Source organism: Coturnix japonica, chromosome 1 (genome assembly GCF_054131305.1).
Source record: "Coturnix japonica strain WE chromosome 1, WE-NBRP24, whole genome shotgun sequence".
Taxonomy (NCBI): Eukaryota; Metazoa; Chordata; class Aves; order Galliformes; family Phasianidae; genus Coturnix; species Coturnix japonica.
Window position 1 is genome coordinate 129,881,888 of NC_140663.1, and position 23,561 is coordinate 129,905,448.

Genomic DNA, 23,561 nt, shown 5'->3' on the forward strand with positions numbered 1-23,561 from the left:
ACGGATATGGTAGCAGTGCCCAGGCTTGCATAGTTTTGGACCAGGAGTGAACCGAGTAGAGCTGAACAGTGACTTTTTCACACATCTCTGTTTCATTTTCATGCTAGTGCTACCTAATGCATGGACATCAGGATTATGCTCCCTCTCGCCATCCCATCGCTTCGTTAGCCAGCTGGGGAGTACTGCGTCTCTCCTGACATTTCCATACTCAACAAGCTAATGTTTCCTATCATCTTTCCTGGACTGACATTTAGGCTATGTTGGCTCAGTGGTCAGCTGTGGACAAGGAAACATAAACCCTTATAAAAAGAGGAGTTGTGTAGTAGTGGCTTAGTCCGTTTCTTTCCCACCCTGTCTTGCTGCAGACCGCAAATAAATAAGAATTTCTATTTTCACTCAATGGCAGTGAGAGACCATATAAAAATAAATCAAACAGAGGACTGAAGCGCATGGTTAGAATGTACCAAGTTCTTTTCCGATTTTTATTACAAGACTGCTTCAGTTCCATGGCTATATTTAGGGAGAGCCAAGCTCATTTTCTAAAAAGCTCTGGTTAACCAAAATTGCAGTTATAAAACAGACGTGGAGAAGTACTAAAACATCTGAATATACATTAACTCTACCATAAATACAGAAGATACATTGTTATGGTGTTAATGATATTTTAGGAGCTTCTTCAAGTATCCAGAACACTTGGCCTTTTGTACAACCAATAAAGGCTGCATTTAAATCGCTTTAAAGAAGCAGCGATCGTTTATCTCTGTTAAATGTGGCAATACTTATTAGATCTTTTCCACTTTTCTTTTGGATTACCGAAACATTAGTTTTGAGTCATGACAAATGAGGGTGGGCTTTTCCACTTCAAAATTTCCATTTAAAATTTCCCATCACGTTATTCTTATTTCATAGGATCGTAGAATGGCCTGAGTTGAAAAGGACCATAAAGATCATCTTGTTTCAAACCCTCCACCCCCCGCCACGGGCAGGGGAATATTAGCTGTTATTTCTGATATGCGCTTAAAAGCAAACACGGGATACGGGCCCAACCTTGCTCCGGTTCAAATTAGCTGCAAATTTTGTCACAGATTTCTTAGGATCAAAGCAAATATTTATGCATTTCCCTCCTCAGTGCCGAAAAGAAGCCAAAACAAATTATTCCAGGATAAACCCGACTTTTGCCGTGAAGCTGAATGAAGTAAAGGAAATAGAGGTTTAAGCAGTGCAAACAACACAGCCCTGATTTTTATCGTTACTTTTTCCCTGAAGGTCACCCGCATTCGGCGGCTCTCACTCCTTCGCCTGCCGGTCCTTGCCTGTGGCCTCCCACCGACCAGCACGGGCAGCTGGGGTGTAGAGGGGATGTGCGGCATCGCTCCCCACGGCACCGGCAGGATTTCCTCCCCGAAAAACCTATCCCTTCTCAGTTAGACTGTCAGGAAACCACGTTCGTTCCCCGCGAATCCCAAAACGCGCTTCTCCTCGCCTTCCTCGTGCAATAACCCCCCCGCGTTAAAACAAACAAACGAACAAAACCCCTTAACTTTGTAATTTATTTTTCAGTTATTATTTTACCCCCTTCCCGACTCGTATTCCCATGTCTACTTGTACGAGGCGATGCCCTTGGAAGCAGCGGGGCCGCGGGGAGCAGCACGCCGGGCCCTCGGCAGCTGAGCACCACCCGCTCCCCGCTTGTTGCCGCGACCTGCAACAGCTCGGCCCCGCTGGCAAGGAGGGGACCCGAAGCCGCATCGCTTTGGGCTTTTTTTAACCGTTGCTACTTGGGGTATTCCAGAAATAAGTTCCCATTTTTTTCGCCGGGTTCCCAAGTCAAGATGGTTTTGTTATTGTGGGTTATGGCGAGCACCGTGAGGACGAAAACAGCTGTATTTACGCAGAATGATTAGCCGCTGCACAATAGGAGTCAAGCGATATATTTAGCCGCAGGAGGATATTTTCAGACAATACCAGCGCTCTTCATTTCCCCCGGTTTACTTAAGGAAAGGATACGGCGAGCTAGAGGTCACCGTTTACTCACAGCTTTCACAAAACACCGCCCATCACCTTTTGCTTCCAAACAAACAGAAGCGGCAGCGTGACAAGATCGAGGCAAACCCACTTTACACGTCGGTGGTGCTGGGAGCGTTTGTCGGGCTCCGTGTTTACCTTGGCTCCCGCCGGGCTCCGCGCCGCGCGTTTGCTCACACTCGGATAACGAAGCGCTTCGCTCCGCGGCGGCCCCCGACGCGCAATCTGTGCCTCCCACTCGGGTGCTAAGCCCCCATCCTGGGGAGCGGATCCTTTTCCCAGCAAAGCGAGTCTCCGGTTCTGCAATTCCGTCCCGCCTGCGAATTCAAATTGAATTAAGCAGTTTACTTAGAAGGCGTTCGATGTTTGGTGAGAAAAGCAAACTGCAGCCGCTCTCCCTGCCCGTCTACGCGGCGTTCGCCCGCCGATTTTTAAACATAGGCAGATATTCCTCTGATAATAAAATTACACGAATTTGGTTCTTTATTTACAATCCTTTGTCGCCCGCTCTTTGCTCACTTGAACTAAACGGTAGGGAAACGACAGAGGGAGCGGCGCCGTAATTTCCTGGGATTTAACTTTTAAGCCTTTCTGCAGATACTATTTTGGCATGAAATCCCTGCCGGAAGAAATTCTGCGAGCCCTCTCGCGTTTTACTTAGCGGCTATTCACCGCCGCGAAGCTCTGGACACGGTCCGTTCTGTTTCCAGCCCGGTTGGGAGACCCTCACCCGTAGTTCGCAGCTCCTTTCGGGGGGAACCGCGTGGGCTCGCGGCCAGGGCACGGCCGAGGGGCTCAGCCGAGGGGCCGCCGACTGCCGCTAGTGGGAGCTGTGGGGCCGTGCAAGCGGCGCCGGGCCGAGAACGGCGGGGGCGCAGCCAGGGTGAGCGGCGGTGTCCCTCTGTAGGTCCTCCGCAGCCTCCGGGCTGGCGCATCTTGTGATGTCCGGGCTTAATAATAATTAAAACGAATGGTGACATGAGATAACAGGGCCAAGTGGGATGTGCGAGGAGCTGAAAAAAAGTCGGGTCCGAAAATCCGCTTCTTATCAGCGCGGAAAGGGAGAAAACGGCGGGCGTGAAACGGAGGGGGCGTAAACCCTTGCGGGGTCCTGACTACCACCACGGGTTCCGCCGGTTCCGGCCTCGGGTTGCCGGGCCGCAGGGTCGCCGCGCAACCGGAGGCACTTGGGAAGCTCACGGAGCGTATGGGAGCGGGCGGCCGGCAGCGGACAAGCAGAGCCCGCGTCCCATCCCCAGCTCCAGGCAAACCTGTGCTTCCAAATCGCTCTATTTGAGCAATGACTTTTAGTTCTTGATTTTTATTTATTTATTTATTTATATTTCTTAATCTTTCTACACTTCCCGATTGCTCTCCTTCCCCTTCGGCCGCCCGCGGGGCCGAGGGGTGTTACCTGCCGACTGAGCCCGGCCCGTCGCGGCCCCGCCCGCCGCAGCCCCGCCGCTAAGTGACACGCGCGGCGCCCAACCAGCGCGGCGGCCCGGCGGCGGCCCTATGAGCGGCGGAGACGGGGCGGCGGGGCCGCGCTTATATGGCTACGGCGGCGCTGTGCCGCCGGCCGCGCTCCTGCGCCGGGGACTTGGCGGCGGTGGCAGTGGAGCGCTCACAGCTGCGGTGGCGCGGCTGAAGGCGCCGCGGTGGTAACGGCGGCGGCGGCGGGTGCCGTTTCTTCTTCGCTTTTTTCCTGCCTCCTCCGCGTTGAAGTACGCGCACGGCTCACCTCCTCTCGCCGCCGCGACACGCACTGCGGATCTCGGGAAGGGAGAGAGAAAGGGAGGTTTGGACGCCGCTGACCCCCTCTTCTTCTGATTATTTTTTATTATTTTTTTTTAATTATTACTGTCGTTCTTTGCCCCGTTCCGGGGTCCGTGCCGGCGCTAAGGACAGCAACGGAGCCCCCGGGGATCGGAGCGCTGCGGATACGCCTGCCCGGCAGCGCGGGTGCCGTCTCCAGTGGAGTGGATTTATGGACTCGCGGCTGCGTCCGAGCCGCCCGGAGCAGCACGGGCCGGTGCCCGTGTGGACCATACGCTGCGGGGAGCGCTGAGAGTGAGCCTCGGGAGGAGCCTCAGTCGTGGCAGTGTTCTAACCTCTTGATTTCTTTCACCGCCTTTTTATTTTTTATTATTATGATTATTATTTCTACTTCGTTTCACGCGAGCCTTAGACACTGTGAATGTGTACGACGCACTGGATCCAAATGGGAGTTGGCATTGTGAGTGGCATCATCCGAGGCAGCCGGGGGATCCCGAGCAGGAGGAAGGACTGAGGCGCTGCCCGTTCTTGCCGTCGTCGCTCCGGAGGTGGCCTGGATCTTTACCCCGCTGAAGGAGTGCCCACACGCGGCTGGCATACATGACTCAGTAGATCGGTGGCGGTTCTCGCCCAGCCTCCGATAAATCACCGCCGCGCGTCCTTTTCGCCTTTTCTCCCCGTCCCGGAGGCCGGGGACAGCGGCAACCCCCGCCGCCAGGTGCGGGGGAGCCGGGCGGGGACTCGGGGCCGCCCGCCGGCACCATGGCAGCGCGGCGGCGCGACGCCTCCGCCTGCAAGTACTGCTGGGGAGCCCTCATGGTTTTATGGAGAACCGCGCTGGCCAAGTCCATCGTTTTAGACCCCATCTATTGGAATTCCTCCAACCCCAAGTAAGTGGCCGCCCTGTTCCTGCCCTCCTCCTCCTCCAGCCCTCCGCAGCCCGGGGATGGGGCGCGGGGCTCGGCCCTGCCGGGAGGGAGCGGGGCTGGGGGTATCCCCGCCGCCTGGCCCTGCCAGGAGGGCTGAGGGAACCTGGGAGGGGCGGTGGCCCTGAGCCTAACCCTGCGGGGCCGCCGCCCTCTGTCCGGGGTGCGGGAGGGAACCTCTTCTTGCGGGGTGATCCTCTTCAACTTCTCCGTCTGCAGATGCACGCTCAGCCCACTGAGCCCAGCGAAGCTCCATCTGCTTATAGCAGGGCTAAATTTGGTTGTGGAGTTGATGGTATCAAGGCACATGGCAGTGAGTAATGAACTAAGCATTACCCATCACACAACCATTTAGTGTCATTCTTCATTAACAAACCCAGGCAAAAAAAGTACATGCGCTCCCCGAGCTTTGCTATCAAAGCACACCCTTAAAATAAGAGCACGTCCTTCAAGAACTTGAGCATAAGAAATAATGAATGCTTTGGGGAACAGGAACTTTTTATAAAGTGGGCCGTTCTTCTGAGGAGGAGTCTACAGGATGAGAGAACTTTTGTCCCTTTCATTTTTGACGTATGCAAAGTAAAAGTTGGCTTTCCCCAGTGGTGAAACCCTTTGAACTTGAGTGATGAGCAGCACCTTAGCAACGTTTTTTTTCCACGCTAGGAGAAAGTCTGTAATGAGTTTAGGAAGCTTCCCACCAGAAATGAGTTGGAGTAATTTCATCTAACTCGTACTGCATCTTTAATGATGTATGTATTTAAAAGCAAACTGTATACACTGCATTAATTGAATTTTAAATTTCCCATTAAATCCAGTGAGTACTCGTCTGTATTCCCGGGGGACTTTTTTGGAGGAAATATTGTGCAGAAATGAGAAGAAAGGAGAATTTCCTGGATTTGGGGTTTAATCCTACAGGGTGGCAGACTGAAAACTTGGGGAAGGTTTCCAAGTTGGGCTCAAAGTGGCAGCTTATGTTGACCAAGTAGTCTCACTTCGATGTCATCATTCCCCATCACTGTTCTCATTGGAGAAAAAAAGTCATTGAAAAACACTGGCAGAGATCAGCAGTAATAAAAATGTTTACTGCGGGACTTCTTTCTGGATAAGTTTTCTAATCTTTCATTTTTATTTTTATTACTTTTTTTTAAGAAAAAGGAAAACTGACAGGAACACCGTGGGCTACCCACTGCTATGTTTTTGTTCCCAGTACTGTGTGACAAATGACCACATCACATATACACCAGGTGGGAAGCCTGTTAAGATAACAAAGTTTAGCTCCGGTCTCTGGCTCTGTGCTTCCATGCTGCGTGCAGCCAGTGCCTTTATTTGGCTTAAGGAAAAGTATGGCAGGACACCAGAGAATAAAGCCAACCTCCCGGCTTGCGGTGGCTTTACCGTGCTCTTTGAGCTCACTGAAGCAGCAGCTGTGGGCCGGGCTGTGCTGCACGAGTGGGCCTGCTGTGCTCGGGGCGCAGCCCGGCAGGAAGGGGAAGGCTGCGCTTCCCCAGCCCTATATGCAGTGTTGTCCTACAGAGGTCACTCTTCCAATACAGAACAGCTGCTGCTCCGGCCTCTGCAGCTCCTCCGTTTCCAACATGCTTTCCCTCTTTTTTTTCTTTTTTTTTTTCTTTTTTTTTTTTTTAATTTTTTTTCCCCTTCCAACTTACCGTGGTAGCTTTTATGGGCCACCAGTGAAATGAAAATATCCAAAGCAGCTGAACTTAACCCATCTTACAGAGCCTGGGGATACGCTTCCTTTATCATATATAAGTTGTGTTTCCATTTGGTTAATTCTAAGCTGTTGGGGGTTTTTTTTGTTTGTTTTTTTGCCTTTTTTTAAGGCTTGAATGTTGTTAATGGTAGATCTAATGATAATATCTAATTACTTTTTCAACTTAAATGCATGCTTAAAAATAGGTTCTGCTGTTGATGTAATTGAGTTTTCTTGAGTGATTCATTGAGGCTTAATCACCACAGTGAAGACGCACACTATTAAAATTAGTCTTTTCAATTGCTGGGGCTAGTGATTTATAGGCCACTCGGAGGCCTCTACTTTGAGGAAGCTTACTAATGCATTACCGATATTGCTGCCGGTGACACAGCTCCACTTCTCAGAGCAGGATTTCTTACTAATTCTTGTCACAATTGTTTGCCCGAAGGATACTGAATAATTTCTTCTTAGACAAGGTTGTCTTCACTCGGAATTCAAGCTGCTTGAGAAGTAAGCTGCTGAATGGATCTCAGCATAGCATAATAAAGCTCCTTTCCAGGCTCAAAATAATAACTATCTTTAGTGCTGGTTAATTTATTCAGGGAAGCTATGCATTTAACTCTATTGAAAGCCTCAGCACATAAATCTGCTGAACAGGTAGGCAATTAAATGCTGGGAGAAGTTATTAGTCAGGTTAATATAAAGTAAGAAATAATAAATTTTAGGTTAAGGTGAACATACAAACTGAATTGGTTTTGCACTGAAGTTTAGAGGTTGTAATTTCTAGCAGGTGGCAGGGATTGAGAGCATGCGGTAGCTGTTTGAACACAGACTTCCCTGCCCTGCTCTCCTGCTTTTCTCCCTTCCCAGAGCTCTGCTTTCACTGCCTCAGCCCAATCACAGGAGGTGTATTTAAGTGACACACACAGGATAATTATACCTGTGACTTTATAGCTTGGGAGGCTAAGTGTCATTGTTACAGATGTCTTTGTAGGTGTTACAGACTTCTCATTTGAACAACAGTAGATTTCATGATACTGAAAGTACAGTGAAAAATGTATTCTGTACGTTTAACTCCTGTTGATACTTTTTAATTGGGGACTTTCTGCCTTTGCCGTTTCTGCCAAGATAAACAATGTGTATAGATTACCTCTGTTACACCTCCCAGGCGCTGAGTGCAGCCTCTGAAATGTATGATGGAGCATAGCACTGTGGAGTGCATTTCAGTCAAACCTCAGAGAAGTCTCATTCAGAACCTATTGTTTCTGTCTCAGTGTTGCTATGCCTTGCGTGCTGCTGCTGTAGGCTGGTGAGCGAAGCGGTTCTCCTTGGTAACATGTGGAAGCTTATCCTCAGAACTGCTGCATTTGACACTGATTAAGTTAGATTACATAGCTGTTTTTCTCTATCTCTGATAACCAATTATATATGGGATATTTCACAGTCCATCTCTGAATGCATGCTCACATGTCAGAAACCAATAAAATAAACTACAATTGATGACCCTGTTAAATGGTCTGTTCAGCGGCATATAGAATAGTCTGCTTCTCATTGTATCTGAAATTCTTATTTTTGTAGGTAAACAAATGCGCATTCACTACCGATTGAATAGCCCCTTGAACTATGCTCTGCAGTCTGCGTTTGGGTTAATCTTGTCGGTTTTAATATAGAGAGAAAAAAGGAGAAAGCACCAGGGGTGGAATTGTTAGTGCTTTCACATCCACATTCCTCACATTTTGTCAGGATGATAAACTGTAGGTAATGGACAGTCCTTGTTCCACAGGACAAGTGAGCCTGGCAGAGCACAAAGAGCTTGCTAAAACGATATCTCACAACATGTTTGGTAGCCTCTTGCTAGACAAGAATTTATTTGGGAATCGAATGTCATGGGAGTGCACTTTCTAACCTCAACAATTGCAGCTTCAAGCTGAAGAAACAGGAGTGGAAGGCTAAAACGATTTAAACACATGCTTCTAGATTGTACCCAAAACATAGCTGTTGACACTTGGCATGCTAATACAAGCAGTGAGTGGTGGCCTCCAGTCCACTTGATATCTCTGGTGTTTGTAGCCAGGCCTTAAGACAAGTGAATTAACAAAATGAATTTGGAACGAGCTGGCAGCCTGATTTTTTTTTTTTCCACTTGGTTATTTTCTCCAGCCTTTCATATGTGAAGTATAATTGCTATATGACTTATAGCAATTATTGTAATGTATGTTATCTGTAAGCTGTGCTGTATCGTTTCACTTTGTTTAATGAAGTAATTGCCTTTAGAAAGTCAGTGACTAAAAGTTGAGCTAGAATCACAAAGTTCTGTCTTCCCACACACAAGAACACCTCCTTCCCTCCTTTTTTTTTTTTTTTAATCTCTCCTCCTCCTTCCTGATTTCATTGCTTGAGGTGTGATACTTAGGATGGTCTCAGATTCATCTGAGGTTCCTGCAGTGGGAAGGTGGCAGAGGGCCTGAAGTGATGGTGGTGATGTGCTGGCACAGATACTGGCCTTGCAGGCCTGCACAGTAGCTCCTTGGAGGATCTGGTCTGCCACTGTCACACAACCTGCAGTACTTGAAATTGCTTATTGCAAATGAGAAGAAAGTGTTCTTCTGAGGAAAAAAAAAAAAAAAAAGAAAGTAGTGATTAAAATGTTATTCATGTGAGCCTAATGTCTGCCTGCCTTGACTGCTGACATAAAGGAACCTGTTTTTCAGGTCATTTATCATACATCTACATGGATTTGCTTATGAGCTCATTCTTTGTGAGGCATTGTGGAAACTTAAATAGGAATGTTACACTGCTTGAAATATTTTGATTAAAATATGCAGTGCCATGGAACTATAAACTTTCAAGCAGAGTGCTGTTCTGGGGGCGGAGGGGGGAAGGGAGTGGTGGGGGAGCGGAGTTTGGGAGGGAGCTGCCTGAAAAGCAGAGGAAGGGAGGATGGCAAAGGGACGGTGTCAGAAGAGCTTGGAAAAACTCCTGTGGCTTCATTGTCTCCTTAAAGCTGGGGAACACAAAGACAAACGCAGCTCAGCCTTTCTCCCATGATGGAAAATGTAAACCGTTGACACAGCTCCCATGTTTAACTTGTTTAATTCTCATTTTAAATTCAGCACTATACCAGCCGTGTGAACTCTGAAGATTTCTTTAGTGTAATCCATTTTGTAGTTCCGAATCAAAAACAAAGTGAAAAGGTCTGACACAATTTGCTTTTATTTTTAGGCAAATCAACCCTGGTCATAGTTAATAAGGGGATTACAACCCAGACTAGGTCTTTACAGATGTAATGTAAATCAAGGGCAGAGTATAAAGAAACTGATCCCTTTTGATTGAAGTATGGTAAAAAGGCATAGAGAAACTAGCAGCAGTAATCTGATTGTATGGCAATAAAACCACCATTTTCTGTCTTTCAGATAAAAATAATGTGGTAAATCCATGCAGTTCATAAGATGCAAAGGCAGATAAAGGGTGATGCCATGGCAACATATAGATTAGCTTGATGTTAGAAATGACACGTCTCTGAAAGGGGTGCTGGAGACTAAGGGCCTTGCTCGGGGCTGCAGGGCATTATGTGAGAGCCTCACAGAACTTGGGAGCGGGATTAGGAGGTATGAAAGCCCTACTTGTGGCTCAGGCTGGGTAAAGCAGCAAAGAAAAGCTGCTCAGTTCTTACTCATTGGTGGTGTATAATATGGTAAAGATAGATTGCATTTTGCTGCTCCATCTGGAGAGGGGGCTGGCTGAAGCTGCAGGCCGCAGTGGTGAGGCTGGGAAGGCCTTGATCCTTGAGGCCTGGCCTGGCAGCAGCCATGTGCCTGCCTTCATCCACCAGCACAGGGGCAGGCAGGGCTGAGGTTATTGTGCCCGGAAAACAGAGACTTTGTGATTTCGGCTGTGTTTTGGGCCGTGGTGTCAATCCCAAACTCTGTGGGAGCAGCACAATCATGCTGCGTTGTCCTTGCCTCAGCCAGGTGATATGAAGGCATTTCTTGTGCAAAAATAATAAAAAAGTAGTAGGAAAAATAGAAACTAAAGCCAAAAACAGCATTCTTTCCTATTTATCAGGGAAGCTTGCAGATAACCAAATTGATTGGCTTAGTCTCTAGGTGGTGTTTACTTCTGAAAGGCTGCCTGAAATCTAGAATGAACCGAGATAAGTATCTCCCCCTCCTTCTTCCCCCCTCCTCATCCCCAGTCATTGGGATGAGTTTGCTGTCAGCCTCTTGGTTCAGGCTGCAGAATATAGCCATTGCTTTGTCATTTATTTTAAGCGATCTGCAGCTGCAAAGGTAGTAAAATACCTCTCCCAGTGCAGCTGCTTGTGTGTGTTTTTTTCTTGCCTTTTCTCATAAAGCGCCTTCCAAGTAGTTAAGGCTTGCTTTTCTACCCAAATAACAACCATAAACGCCCAGAACTTCAAGTCAGCATCACATTGCAAATCGGGGTTACCATTCGAAAGAGAAATATTTACTTTATTGCCTGCTCATTTGTCTACTGAAGGGAAAAAGAAAGTACTCTGCATTTGTTAGGCAGTCTAGACATAAGGGAAAAAAAGCACCAAGCCTACAATAACAGTTGTGTCTTTCTTTAGTGGGAATGAGCCTCGGATGAGCTCGGCAAAATGGGATTCATGCTGTTTGTTTGGCAGTGGCTTGGACACTTTTTAAGGTTTTTTGTTTTTCTTTTTCTTTTTATTTTTTTATGAAGATGTTAATTACATGCTTGAATTTATCATTCTTATCCTACCCCATAGTAAGCTGGAATGCTTCACAATTCTGACTGGAAAGGGAACTTTAGAATCCAAACTGTCAAGATGCTGATGTCGATGTGATTTAGCAAACGAAAAATAAACAAGTGCGTAGAGGGAGCCGAACAGATTTTCATATGTCTGAAGTACTCAGATATGTTTCCTCTTTCGCAGCTTAACCTTCAGAAATCTGTATCAAAAGATCCAATTCATTTGCTGAAATTCTCCAAAGCGCAGGGGCACCCTCATCTAATTTACAGGCCGGTCACATCCAAGCACCTTGCATTCTGCATTTGACAATGATTGCTAATGGGCCATTCAACTAAAGTATTTGCTTGTTAACAGGGAACAGAGCATGATAAATGTCCAGCAAGCTTGCGGCCTCCTTCAGCTTTTCAAATGCAGACTGGTGCATATTTATGGCAGGCAAATGACAAAGAGAGAAGCTGAATTACTCTGGCCTTATGCTTTCTGTTAGAACAAGGGTTAAAGTAATTAAAGAAATAATGCAAAAACCGATGTCCTTTGTTTGCCAACCATTATCCAACATTTAGCTTTCGAACCTGCCTGTCATGTCACATTTCAGAAATGTGCGAGATAAGACTCAGTCCGTTTTGCAGGGCACAGAAAGGAGTAGGTAATTCTTTGTGGAGGGCCTCCTGTGCTGGGGGTACCAGAGCTGTGTCCCACCGCGCGAAACAGCCTTTAGGTTCCACTGTCCTGAACCAGTTTGCACTATTCTGTTGCTCATCAATTCAGAGATGCACTTAAAACATGGAGATTTTGCAGTTTGCACTTTGTTTCCCAAACTGAGGGGGTAAAAAAGGCATTCAGGCTGTAAGAAAACAAGTATATTTGCTGCACACAGTCTTTTTTCTGAACGCCAAGTATGAAAATCAAATGGCAGAACAAAACACAGTTTTGCCGTTGCTCCTCTGCCCTCAAGGACAGCTAGGTCTTCAAAACTGAACTGGTAAAGCACACATAGAAATTCCTTAAAATAATAATGTCCACAGTGCCAGTCTGAATTAGTTGATGGTTTTGTTACTTTTGTTGTTATAAATGCATGTTAGGGGCTAGCCAGATATTCAGAAATCCTCTAGGAGTCTTAAATACAGGATAACAATCGATAATTTTAAATTCCATATTTGAATCTGTCTTTAAGGATTTGTATTTTCGCTTTTAAGCTGATAAGCATGTTTAAGGCTTCTGTCTAGCTCCTGTTCAACTCCATGAAAATACCTCCAGTGACTTCAGAATTACATTAGCCTTCAAGGGCTCTACGGTATAATTGCTTGGGTTTTAAAAATTGTTATTATTATTATAGGCAAAAACTTTAGTTTTCATGCAATGAACAAAGTCTATCGTTTTCATTCAGGAAGAGAATATCCACGTTCCTTTCTTTCTGCCAGTTTTGATGCAGAGAACTTTCCTTTGATGTGATTATATACATTGTCAAATACAGCGAATAAGGGCAGGACCTCTATCTTTTTTGGCAATCCTGGCCAGCCAACACCCACTGTTTATTGCGGTATCAGCATGATAATTATAATGCAGCTGATTTAAACTTTGATGTAATAGTCTGTGCTTTCTTCTGGTATTAAACACAGGTCCCAAGCCAGAAAAGATAAAGGCTGATAGAGGATTATGTTGCTAGGTGAATCATTCCTTATGTGGAGCATATACAAGTTTCCTCTTTTTTTTTTTTCCTATAGTGTTCTTTTAAAATGCCTCAATTATTGGCCAAAATAGAATTTCCAGAACTCTCTTTAGTAGCATTTGGAGCTGTGTACACTTCAAAGATTAACCAAGTTTTGCATATCAACAAAAATGAGAAATTATATGGCTTACCTTGAACAGGAGAATAGGTTAGATATTGGAATGATATGTTAGCCTGAAATATCTGCGGTGTTGTAAATTACTTCTCACTATTTTGTTAGCTTTTGTTTGAATGGCGTATTTACTGAGGTACCCATACCAAAAACATGGGTGGGAAAAGTGAACAATACCCTGTAAAGGGAAGTGCATGTTAAAACTAATAAGAGGGATTTAAAATTTATTATTATTATTAGTTAAAGCCCAGTTGCAATTGAAAGCTATTTTATTTTGGATTGGGAGATCTGCCAGACACCAGGCTGTCAGAACTGAGAAGACTCAAATCAAGTCCAGGCCTATTTCTGCAGCAAACGGGAATCCTGGCTCCTTGCCTGTGGATTCATTCAGGAAGGCCCATCTGGCTTTTGATGTTCTGCAAGTTTGAAGCAGTTTGTTTAAGGAACCTATGCAGTGAGTGCTGGTGAAAGCACACATAACTACAGTTCTTACTCTTCAAGTGGTGCATCGTTTTGCATTTTCGTTTTTGCTGGTGGTTGCCATCTGCTTACCTGCCGCCTGAGCAGTGGTTGGTTTCTATACCTGGTGGGATGAAAGTGTAGATTTGAAGTGAGGCACATCTTGTCTTCTTTTGAGGTTTTACGGTCTCATAGCATTCACTGTCCATATTAAGTTGCTTTTGTCATTTTTAATTAATTTCAGTTTAGTTCAGAAGCAGTCTAGTTTAAGCACTGCACAACACTTGGCCTTTAGTTTTTTCAATTCTTTTTCTTTTTTTCTTTTTTTATCTAGGTGTTTTCAAGCTGTATGGATTAGCTGAACAGGTCACATTGGCAGACGAGACTCCTGGTCTGCACAATATTCTAAAATATGTGCTTTTTGGTGGTAATCATTGATCCTTCTACTTTTATCAGACAGCGTTCGCATTGTTTTTGGAGAGAAACAAAAGGCAAATATTACAAATTTATTGCTCCTTGTAATCTCAGTGCATGACAGCCACAAGGTGAACAAGATTGAGCTGTGTTCTTAGAGCTTGACTTGGAAAACTGTCCTCATTCAGAAGAGCTCATGTTGAGCACGTGCTGAATGCTGAATATTTTTGCTGAAGCGGGACGAATTTAAGCATGAGCTGTCTTGAACCAAAGCCAGTGTGAAAAGGTTTTTTGGGGTTGGACAAATACACATCTCTCTGAAGCTTCATTACATTTCTTTCTATCAGAAAGTGATGTCAGAAGCTACAGCTCTGTCTGCAATTGGAATGACTCTTAATTTCCATGTAGCTTGCCAGCTGTCAGGGCATCCATGCTGGTGGTGATCCTTCTTGCTGGCTGGGACAGCTTGAGCAGGTCTGTCTCTGCACCAGTAGCTCTGTCAGTACAAAGTCTTACATCCTTTTTGCTTGCAATTCAGTGTGATGCCAGTGTATTTCTACAGGCAGCGTTGCTGTGAGCAGCTCTGCTGGTCCCCAAAGCAGTACAGGTTTGCTCCCTGAAAGATAATCCAGTTGGTTTCTAAATGGCTATTCTGAGCGTCCCTGTGCAAGAGGTTGAGACACAAAACCTTGCCAAATGCAGGGCAGAGAGCAGAGTCAAATAGAGTGGCTGAGGCTCCTGCGGACTCCAGCTGCTTAGTGAACCCTCTTTTGCAGTTGGGTAGGGATGAGTAAACCTCTGGACCTTTGCAGGAGTGTGTAAACTACTGTGCAGTCAGTTTATCTTGAGAGGCTCAGTGCTGCAGTGGGCCAAAAGCTGATTTTTAGTAGTTCTGATGTTACTGCTGTCTTGGAAGTGGCAGCAGCAAACATACTTCATTTTGCTTCTGCAAGTCAGACCTCAAAAAAGTTGGTATTTAACATAGTATCCCTACACCTGGCTTAATCTGGGGTTTAATGTGAGGTGCAGGTGTCTCATTTGTTTGGGGTTTTCTTTTTGCTTAAGGTTATTTTTTCCCATCTAGACCTGTATTTTTTTTTAATAAATAGGAAAAAGATGCAATATGGGCCTTGAAGAAGATTGTAGCTGGATTCTGGAAATCTTTGTGTAACAAAGGTTTGCCAAAATGCATTTTGTTTTGTCTTATGATGGTGTAGTTGATTTGGTGTTGCTTTTCCTAAATGTTGCGAGTTAACAACTTGTTCCGCTTCCACTGTTTCCTTATGCAGGCAAATGGTATGCAGTAATATCTTTTTTAACAACTGCAAAGCAGCTGATTTTTTCTTTGAATTTGAGATATCATCACTGATAATTAATGTCTCATCAAGAAAGAAGACAGTCCCTGCCCTGTTTTATAGACTTTGCTTGAAGCATGTCTTGGAACAAGACTGTACAGGTGTGAACAAATTGTAGCCAAGAGGAGGAAGACCAAAAACCTTGGTTTGTATCCCTGTGTTGTGGCTGACATAAGATTTGTTTCTGCAATAAAAATGGTGGAGAGGAGCTCAGAACAGCACAGCAACAGAACAATCTGTTTTCATTGTTTATTTCTCCCATCCATAGCTTGTGATTTACAGTGCCCTTTTTGAAAAGTGTTTTTTTGGCAAGTGCCAGCCGGTCTCTGTTAGCTTTCTAACAGCAAAGACTTCAGTGACTTCTGTAAGAAGCACACATGGTTTGGTTTGACTTTGTGTTCCATGCTAACTACTGCTCTGCATCTTTTCAACAAAGCGCCATGTTTCTTCGGTTTGGCACGCCCTGCCTCTGCGAGCACAAGTAGAGCAGTGGTTTTGTGTTACGCTGAATCCATGACACAGACTTCTTTTATTTTGATTTTTTTTTTCAAAAACCCAAGCCATATAAATACCTGATTATCTTTGCTGCGAGAGTAAAGAACTACTTTAATATTCCCAGTAGCATATTTTGAACAACAATTCTTTAATTAAAACAACATTGGTCTCTTCCTGTATTTCATGGCTAGCAAATGAGAGAAAACACCAGTGTTAATATCAAAGGGAGTCAGTTTTCATTACAGTAATGGTTCAATTGTGCAATGCTGTAGGCAGTGAAATTTAATATTATTGTGACTTGTATTGTAATTGTAGGATGACAGAGGAAAATGGATTAAGTTTAAATATAAGCGTACGCAGCAGCACATGGACTTTGTCAAATGGAAGCTGAGGGTGAGGGCAGGACGAGTCCCCCTCTGGCTCTGTCATAATGAATTAGTATTTTGTAAATAACTGGCCACTAGACTATAGATTTATTACCTTTTGTAGATATATGGGGACACACACAGACACACATGAATTCTGCACTGACTGTAATTGCAATGTGGAGTTGCAGAACGGGTTTATGCCTGTAGGCTTGCGGGGTATTTGAATGTCTAGGCTTCTTGTCTTCACCTTTCATGAAAATATCCTTGCCTGCCAGTTTGTGAAGTTTTCTTCTGAAGGATACACCCATCCTTTCAGTTAAGAGATTGCTAACACATGAATGGCCTCGGACTAGAAAGCCCTTTGTCATTCTTTTCTTCCTGTTGAATAAAACCAAATTCAAGTTGCAGATGATCTGTGCTTTAGAAAATTGTGACAGAAGGACAACTAGTGTTAATGAGCAGAATAGCTTTCTTTCTCCGTTGCCTATGTACATGCAGATTGAAATGGAAAATGGTCATTTAAACCACCCTTTACCGATCTCTTCCATGGAAAATTAGGGACAATGAAAGCTAGATGTTTCATTTGTTTACAGGCCAGGTAAGTGGAATATGTCCCCAGAGCAGTGCCTGGGGATAATCTCTTACTGTATAAACACTGTGCCCTGTCGTCTTAACCTATTTCTTAACAAGCGTTTCATAAAAGCGTGCATATGTTGAAACCTGTTCTAATGTTAAAGTGCAAAAGGGGGCAGTAAAGTGCTATCCAAAAAATGTTTATTTTTTAAAGGGTGCTTTTTTTGTGGCAGAAGTTGTATTTCTCAATGGGCTTATAATCTTCTGTATCTAGAATAATGATCATATGAATAGATTTTGTTTGAAGGGCTTGTAAATATAGCAAAAGTTTGTCTTTAAGCGCTGTGGGAACAGTGCTTGGAGGATATGTGTCCATGTTCTGTCCTTTAACCTAATCCTGAAACATGCTATATATTTGGAAGGAATTGAAGGCAGAAGGCTGCCCTCAGATATATTTAGGGCATAGCTATATGAAGCATTTCTGAAAGAATTCCAACATTGCTAATCATGTCTAGTTCTCATTTTGTGCATTACCAATGCCGCCTTTCTGGAAAAACAAAATGAAAAGAGTGCTGAGGCTAGGGGTTTCTGCTTGAAGTACTAAAGTGTGTAGTGGTGGCATGGGTCAAGAGTTGGGCTCTCATCCAGACCCACATGCATCATTTGTCAAGAGGTAACTAGAAAGAGCAGCTAATTACAATGCACCTACTGAGTGTTTTCTCTTTCAGAAATTCCTCAGAATAAGCCATTTATACAGATTGGCTTCTGCTCTCCAGTGCAGCCACTTGCAGTTTTTAAACTCTACGTAGAAAGTATGTTTCTGCTGAACTGCAATAAAAGAGAGTGTGTTTGTGTGTCTGCATGCTTGTGCGTGAGAGATAGCAGGCAACAAATTGAGGAGTAATTCTTTCTTTGTTGAAGTTAAATAAGTCCAGCACTGTTGTGATGGTTCATATTTTTGTAAATGCTGATGAAATTATATTATAATACACTTACAGGTCTTATCTTTTTTTTTTCTTTTTTTTTTTTTTCTTTTTTTCCTTCCTTAATTAGCATCCTGTTCTGAAGCACATTAGGGTTCTTTGGTGATAACCAGCATTTACATTTAGTAAGTAGATCACAATTCTGTAGTGCTGTATGTGCTTCTAGCAAAGCGGTAACAGCTTTATGCACAGTAATACAAAAAGTTAATTGGTAATAATAGTGCTTTATGTGAAGATCATGTAGAAAAGCTTAATATAAAACCTAATTAAAAAATCCTTTGCCATCATTGGTAAAATATCAAATTGTATAAATTTTCAGTGCTACGAGCCTTATCTGTGCAGTAAGTATATACTGCTTTGTGCAAAAAGCCCAGATATTGCTTCCCTTTGATATAGGCTGACTGTTCCAGAGGCAAAAAAAAAACCAGAAACAAGCAAACAGAAAAACCACTAGATAGATGTTTGCTCTCAGAGAAGTTTTTAAGACAGAGGAAAATGTGTTTTCCTTTTACAGGAGGAAAACTGCACATTCATTTCACACCCTGGATTTATGTTGAGGGATGACGGGTAAAGCACAAGATGATCTGAAGATTTTATTTATATAACTAGGTGGTTTTTATTTTTCTTTTCATTTTATTTTTTGCTTTGCTTTGTGAGTGAGAATCAAGCAGCAAGGGAAGGGGCAGTTTTCCAGCAAAGCTAGCCCATCTCTGGGCAGCAGGAACAGCAGGAACTCTGCTGTACAGCAAGGCCTTCATGGAAGAGCCTCCAAAAAGATGTATCTCGTGCCAGGTTGCAGGTGACCTTCCATCTACACAGGGAAAGGAGTTGGTATGGTTATCACCAGACATGTCACAGCTGCAGGTATTGGGCTCTGTCAAGTGCAAGGCTGCTTTAGATTTGTGACTCTTAAAAAGAATGGAAGGTAGACGTGGGCATATATATATATATATGCAGCAGCAATAGTCACAGGAGTTATTTGGTAAAGGAAACTCGTGACACATTGTTCAAGGAGGCATTTCCCAATGTGTTTGAAGAGTCATCGTGTCCGTGGGTGTCCCACTATACACTGCAAGCTCTGTGCCTTAGGGACTGTGATGTCATGGTGCAATTTGACTGTCAAATCTTGCAGATCCATGCAAAAAAAAATGTCTTATTTGGAGAAAAGCATATGCACTCTCAGCAAATTCTTATTTTATGCCTATAAAAAATTATTTGTTGTATTTTGAATGCTTTCCTGTGGTATTTTTCAAAGGGTGGCATAAATTAAACAGCTAAAATTTCATACATGCTTTGTTCTCTATCCACTTAGAATTTTGAGAATATATGTTAAATAATCCTTTCTGTACAGGTAGCTAAGCATTCATTTGTAAGTGTGTTACATGAGCATGCCCTAGTGGAGTCGATGAATGTTTTGCAACTGACTTCAATGAGGGTTCAGGAAAAGGCACAGAGAGCGGCATCAATTTGTGTGGCTACTTGAGACACAAAATGGTAGCACTTTTTTTTTTTTTTTTTTTTAAAACCACTTTGTCTCCAGGGTGGTGATTAAAACAGAATAAACCTTTGACTGTTCCCTTTTTCAGGGCACTGCAAGCCTTTCTCCCAGAAGGTCCAAAAGAAGATGGGCTACTGGGGAGGTGAAAAAAAGATGGGCCATGGGGGGGTGAAAAAAGGGGAAGGACAAAGTGGTGCATGGCAATACCCAGAATTGAGCTGAGTTACAGTTTCAGTGAACTGTTTCAGTGTATTTATGGGCTTTCTGCAGGGGTTAACTACAGAAGCAGCTGAGCCCCCTGTAGAGACGCTTCCATTCCAATGGAAATGAGAAACACAAGAGCTGTAGCTTCAGAAACCTGTGCTACTGTATTTCATAATTTGACTTTGTGTAATGTGGTGCTTAACATTAAAGATTCTAAGGGATGTGAATATATTTATTTATTTATTTGAATTCCATTTAGTTTCCATTCTGCAATTCCTATTAATGCAAGTAACCATTAGTTTAGTTTCATTAACTGCCTGGAAAAATGTTACATATAAATAAAGGTTAGCAGATTAAACTTCTTAAATTTTATTGAAATTCAAAAACATACCTATTTAACATATTTTGTAAAAGCCTTTTTATAGTATTAAAATAATTTAATAATACTGTGCTGGCAAAGAAAAGCAGCTTCCAAAACTCACTTAAAAGAATGTTAATAATATTAGATGCTGTGTCTCCTCTTGTGTTTTCAAAGTTTCATTTGTTAGTCTCTGTGTAAAGCCAGTTCTATCATTTTACTGTGTTAAGATTATGGTAATTTTTCTTGCAGAGAGTTCATGTAAGAGTAGCTCCTTTCTTTTTAACTGAGTTCCTTACTCATCTTGAGACAAAGACTCCACATTAATCTTTTTTGATGAAGCCTGTTTTTCTGTCTGTTCCATAGCAGTTACTGATCCTGTTTTCATTGAATTCTTGTTCGCTTAATCCATTTAAACTGGCATGAGATCAGTCCTATACAATCACTGAATCTGGAAAAAAAAGCATTTGGGGTTTATAGCTGGGTGTATGCCTTATATCCACATGGCGTATCTTTATATCTAATATTGAATATGACAGAAACTAATATGAAAGCTCTGCAAGAAGCAAAAGACTCATTTTATAGAGAACTTTGGTCTGTGCTTTTGGATTTTATTTTTTTTTTTCAGTTCAAAGTCTTTAGGAATCAGTACACAGATTTTCAGCTCATTCAGCAGGCTGTGGTTAGGCACTGCTACATCACTGGAATTACTAGGACCCTTTCTTAGAACTTTTTATGTTCCTTGCATCAAGCTCTGTTAGGACTTTTGCTTTGCTTAATTATTTTGCTGTAGACAAAATGATGTTCAAGATCTATTTTTTTTTTCCTCAAAAGCCAGACGATGAGTACACAAACTATTTAATAACCATTCTTTTTAAACAATAAAGACAAGTGTGGGGCGTGCTATTCTGTATTCCATTTGCACTTGCACAAGTAACGGACTAACACACTGTGCTATTAGTGTTCATGAAATTTCCTTAATAAAGCTTTTCAATGAATAATTTTATAGTCAAGCTGGTAGTTAAACTTCATAAAGCTAAGTGGGTAGGATTCTCCAACAGAAGGTTTCAGGCTGTATTTTAAGAAACATCTTGATTGTTCACATTACTAGGGTTGTTTTTGTTATATTAATTTAAAACTAACCGCCTACACCGTTCAGGTAAGGTATTAAAGCACAGAATTTTGGCACTGTTTCCCCAGTTAAATGTAAGAGACTCTCAGCAAGTAGTAACATGCTGTCTAAAACTGCATTTATTTTATAATGAAAAGTTAAAGATAAGTGTCTTGCTTGTGTCTATATATATATGTAGTTTTACAAGTTATGAAGAGTATGCCAACAGTTTTTACATTAGTGTTGATTAACAAAATCTTAAAATCTAAATTTAAAATTTATTTCTTAGAAAGAAAAATATATAAATATGTTGACACTTTCAGAAATGGTTGTGGATTGAGGAATAGTCGATATGCTCAGTGAAAAAATCTTTTGGCAGATAAGAGTTCTAATTTTATTGAGTATTTACTATTACGTAATTAGGCAGCTTTGAATGGTTATCATTAAGGAAAGTTCCATTGATATTTAGTGTGTGTGAATGTGCTAAGTTTCTATACAACAAAAGTGATGTCCTTACGAAAGCTGCTTGAAACTGTATTTTTTAATTTTAAATAATAATAATAATAATAATAATAATAATCAAATTTAACTTTTCTAGGACTTGGACCAGTTAGAACACATTAATGCCCAGGAACAGTGGCACCTTAAAAAAAGCACAGTGCTGAAAATTACTGTAACATTGATGGGAGTGAGGAAGAGATTGCTCCTTCTTTTAATGTTTTTTTTTCCTAGTTTCTGTAGCATGTGATTTTTTGAGCTAAGAAAAGTTTATTTTTAAAAGCTTTGTGAACTCGGTATTTTGCTGTTTTTTGCTAAGCGGCACGACTAGCTGGATGCGTGTGGGAGGGTTTCACATCCATGGGCTTTGCACAGATGTCATATGTCACCCGCAGTACACTCATTTGGGACTGCCAGCAAAAATGCCCTCTGTATCCAAAAGTGCCAGACAGAAAGTGGATTAATTTCATTGTACAGCATTTTTACTGTACTTCATGTACTTTCCTGTGCTTTCTCACAGAAAATGCTATTATTAATTGTGGGTAAGACTGTTCAGATGCCCCTGGAATTTTATCTGACTACTAGAACAAATGAGTCAGGAAACTAGCTAAGTTTTTTTTTTTAAGTTTCTGTTGGGGTATGTATCTTTCTCAGTGATGATAATTTGTATTAGAGAAGCAGAAAGTTAGGAAGTTAGCTTTATACAGAAAGCAATGGCTCTGGCGCTGTCACTGCTCCCAACTGCTCAAAGAGCCATATGAGTATCCTAAGCAACCATGGGTGTAGTGCAGCCTCCCTGAGTGTCATCCTCAGGACTTTGGAAACCTCTTGATCCATCCTTAAATATATATATATATATGTATTATATTTATATATATTTATATAAAAATATATTTATTTCTGTTTGGGGGAGGGGGGGAAGTTTTTTTTAGTCACTGAAGGCGCACGCTCACTTCAGATTTAAATCCAGTTTATTAACTTTATTTTTTACAGATGCAGCCCTGCAGGCATATTTATATCCTAGAACGCTTAAGGCTACACCAGCACTTGCAGAAATAAAGATTTAGGATAAATTCTGCCTCAGTGAAGTTTTTATTAGCTTCTACCAAGGTCAAGTGTACATTGTCCTCCCCCCTGCCTTTTTTTTTTCTAGGATGTAAAGTTGTCAAAAGAAGCATCATAAAACAGTAGTCTTAATCTTGTTCCTTGTCATTAAGTAGTTTCAGGAAATGCTTGTTACCCAGCAAATAATTTACTTTTAAGTCTTTATGAAAATACAGTAGCTCTGGTACAATGCAAACAGAGGGGTAGCAGTGCTGTCTAGTTAGGAGTGGTCACTGAGTTGCTGTGGTCAAACTGAAATGTATGAGGTAAAGTTTTTTTATTCTCTCCATCCATATTTATGCTTTATTGTTGTAAGGAAGTAAGGAAAGTAAAACTAGTTTTACTAAGTTACACTAAGGATAACTAGTTTTACTTAGTTACACTAAAGATAACAAAACTATCTGCCTTGTAAAGGCTACAGTCAAAACTACAAGCTGTCAAAAATATATATGAAAAAAACATCAACATGATCAAGTTCTCAGATTAATCCTTTCATTTTCAGCCTTTTTTCTTTCCTAATCCTATCAGCGTTAGATCTTAAAAGTTGAGAAACTGAAGTGGAAGCAGATTTGCCGAGTTTAATGCTAAAACTGTACAGACTGCAGGCGCACAGTGAGAGTATTCCCTTGCCGTAAAGTCTAACGAGCTCTTGGGTTAAAGCTCTTGTAAAATGTACTTTAGCTGTCTGCTGGGGGTGGTTTTGTCCTTTGCTTTTTATGGGGCCATTCCTGGCTGCTTAACCAACATGAGTGTGCTTTCTGTTTGGTAGCTGTTTCTGAGAATTGCTTACCTGCTATCCCTGAACCTGTCCTGGTTGTAGTCAGAATTTCCATGGAGAATATGCATTGATGCTAGTTGATTATACAAGTCTATTTAAGAAATCTGAGGTTAGATATTAGGGGTTTTTTTTGTTTGTTTTTTTCATGGCATTTTTAGGTCATTTTATTGATATTGACAGACAGGTGCACATTTCTAACCTTATAAATTTTGCATTTATTAAGCACACAAATCTAAGTTAGTCAATTAAAAAACAAAGGGCCTCCCCTGAAAAGCCTTAAACGTTTCCATGATATGAGGAACTGCAGCAGGAGCTTGCATTTGTCCTGGCATGCAGGTGGAGAAAT

The 23,561-nt window shown here is 42.5% G+C and overlaps 2 protein-coding genes across 2 annotated transcripts in view; one reads left to right on the forward strand and one right to left on the reverse strand.

The window, feature by feature from the left end:
• Nucleotides 1-1,536: 1,536 nt before the first annotated feature.
• LOC116652749 (uncharacterized) lies at nt 1,537-3,132 on the reverse strand. Its single transcript, XM_032442010.2, has 2 exons — nt 2,756-3,132; nt 1,537-2,342 (listed from the first exon to the last, which is right to left on the reverse strand). Exons 1-2 carry the CDS (start codon nt 3,003-3,005, stop codon nt 2,041-2,043), a joined length of 552 nt encoding a protein of 183 aa, XP_032297901.2. The 5' UTR covers nt 3,006-3,132; the 3' UTR covers nt 1,537-2,040.
• A 464-nt stretch (nt 3,133-3,596) lies between these two features.
• EFNB2 (ephrin B2) overlaps nt 3,597-23,561 on the forward strand; it is a 45,213-nt gene continuing 25,248 nt past the window's right edge. The window contains exon 1 of the mRNA XM_015851459.3: nt 3,597-4,691. Within this exon, the coding sequence (XP_015706945.1) occupies nt 4,564-4,691 (128 nt within the window). The 5' untranslated portion in view covers nt 3,597-4,563. The remainder of the gene's footprint in view (nt 4,692-23,561) is intronic.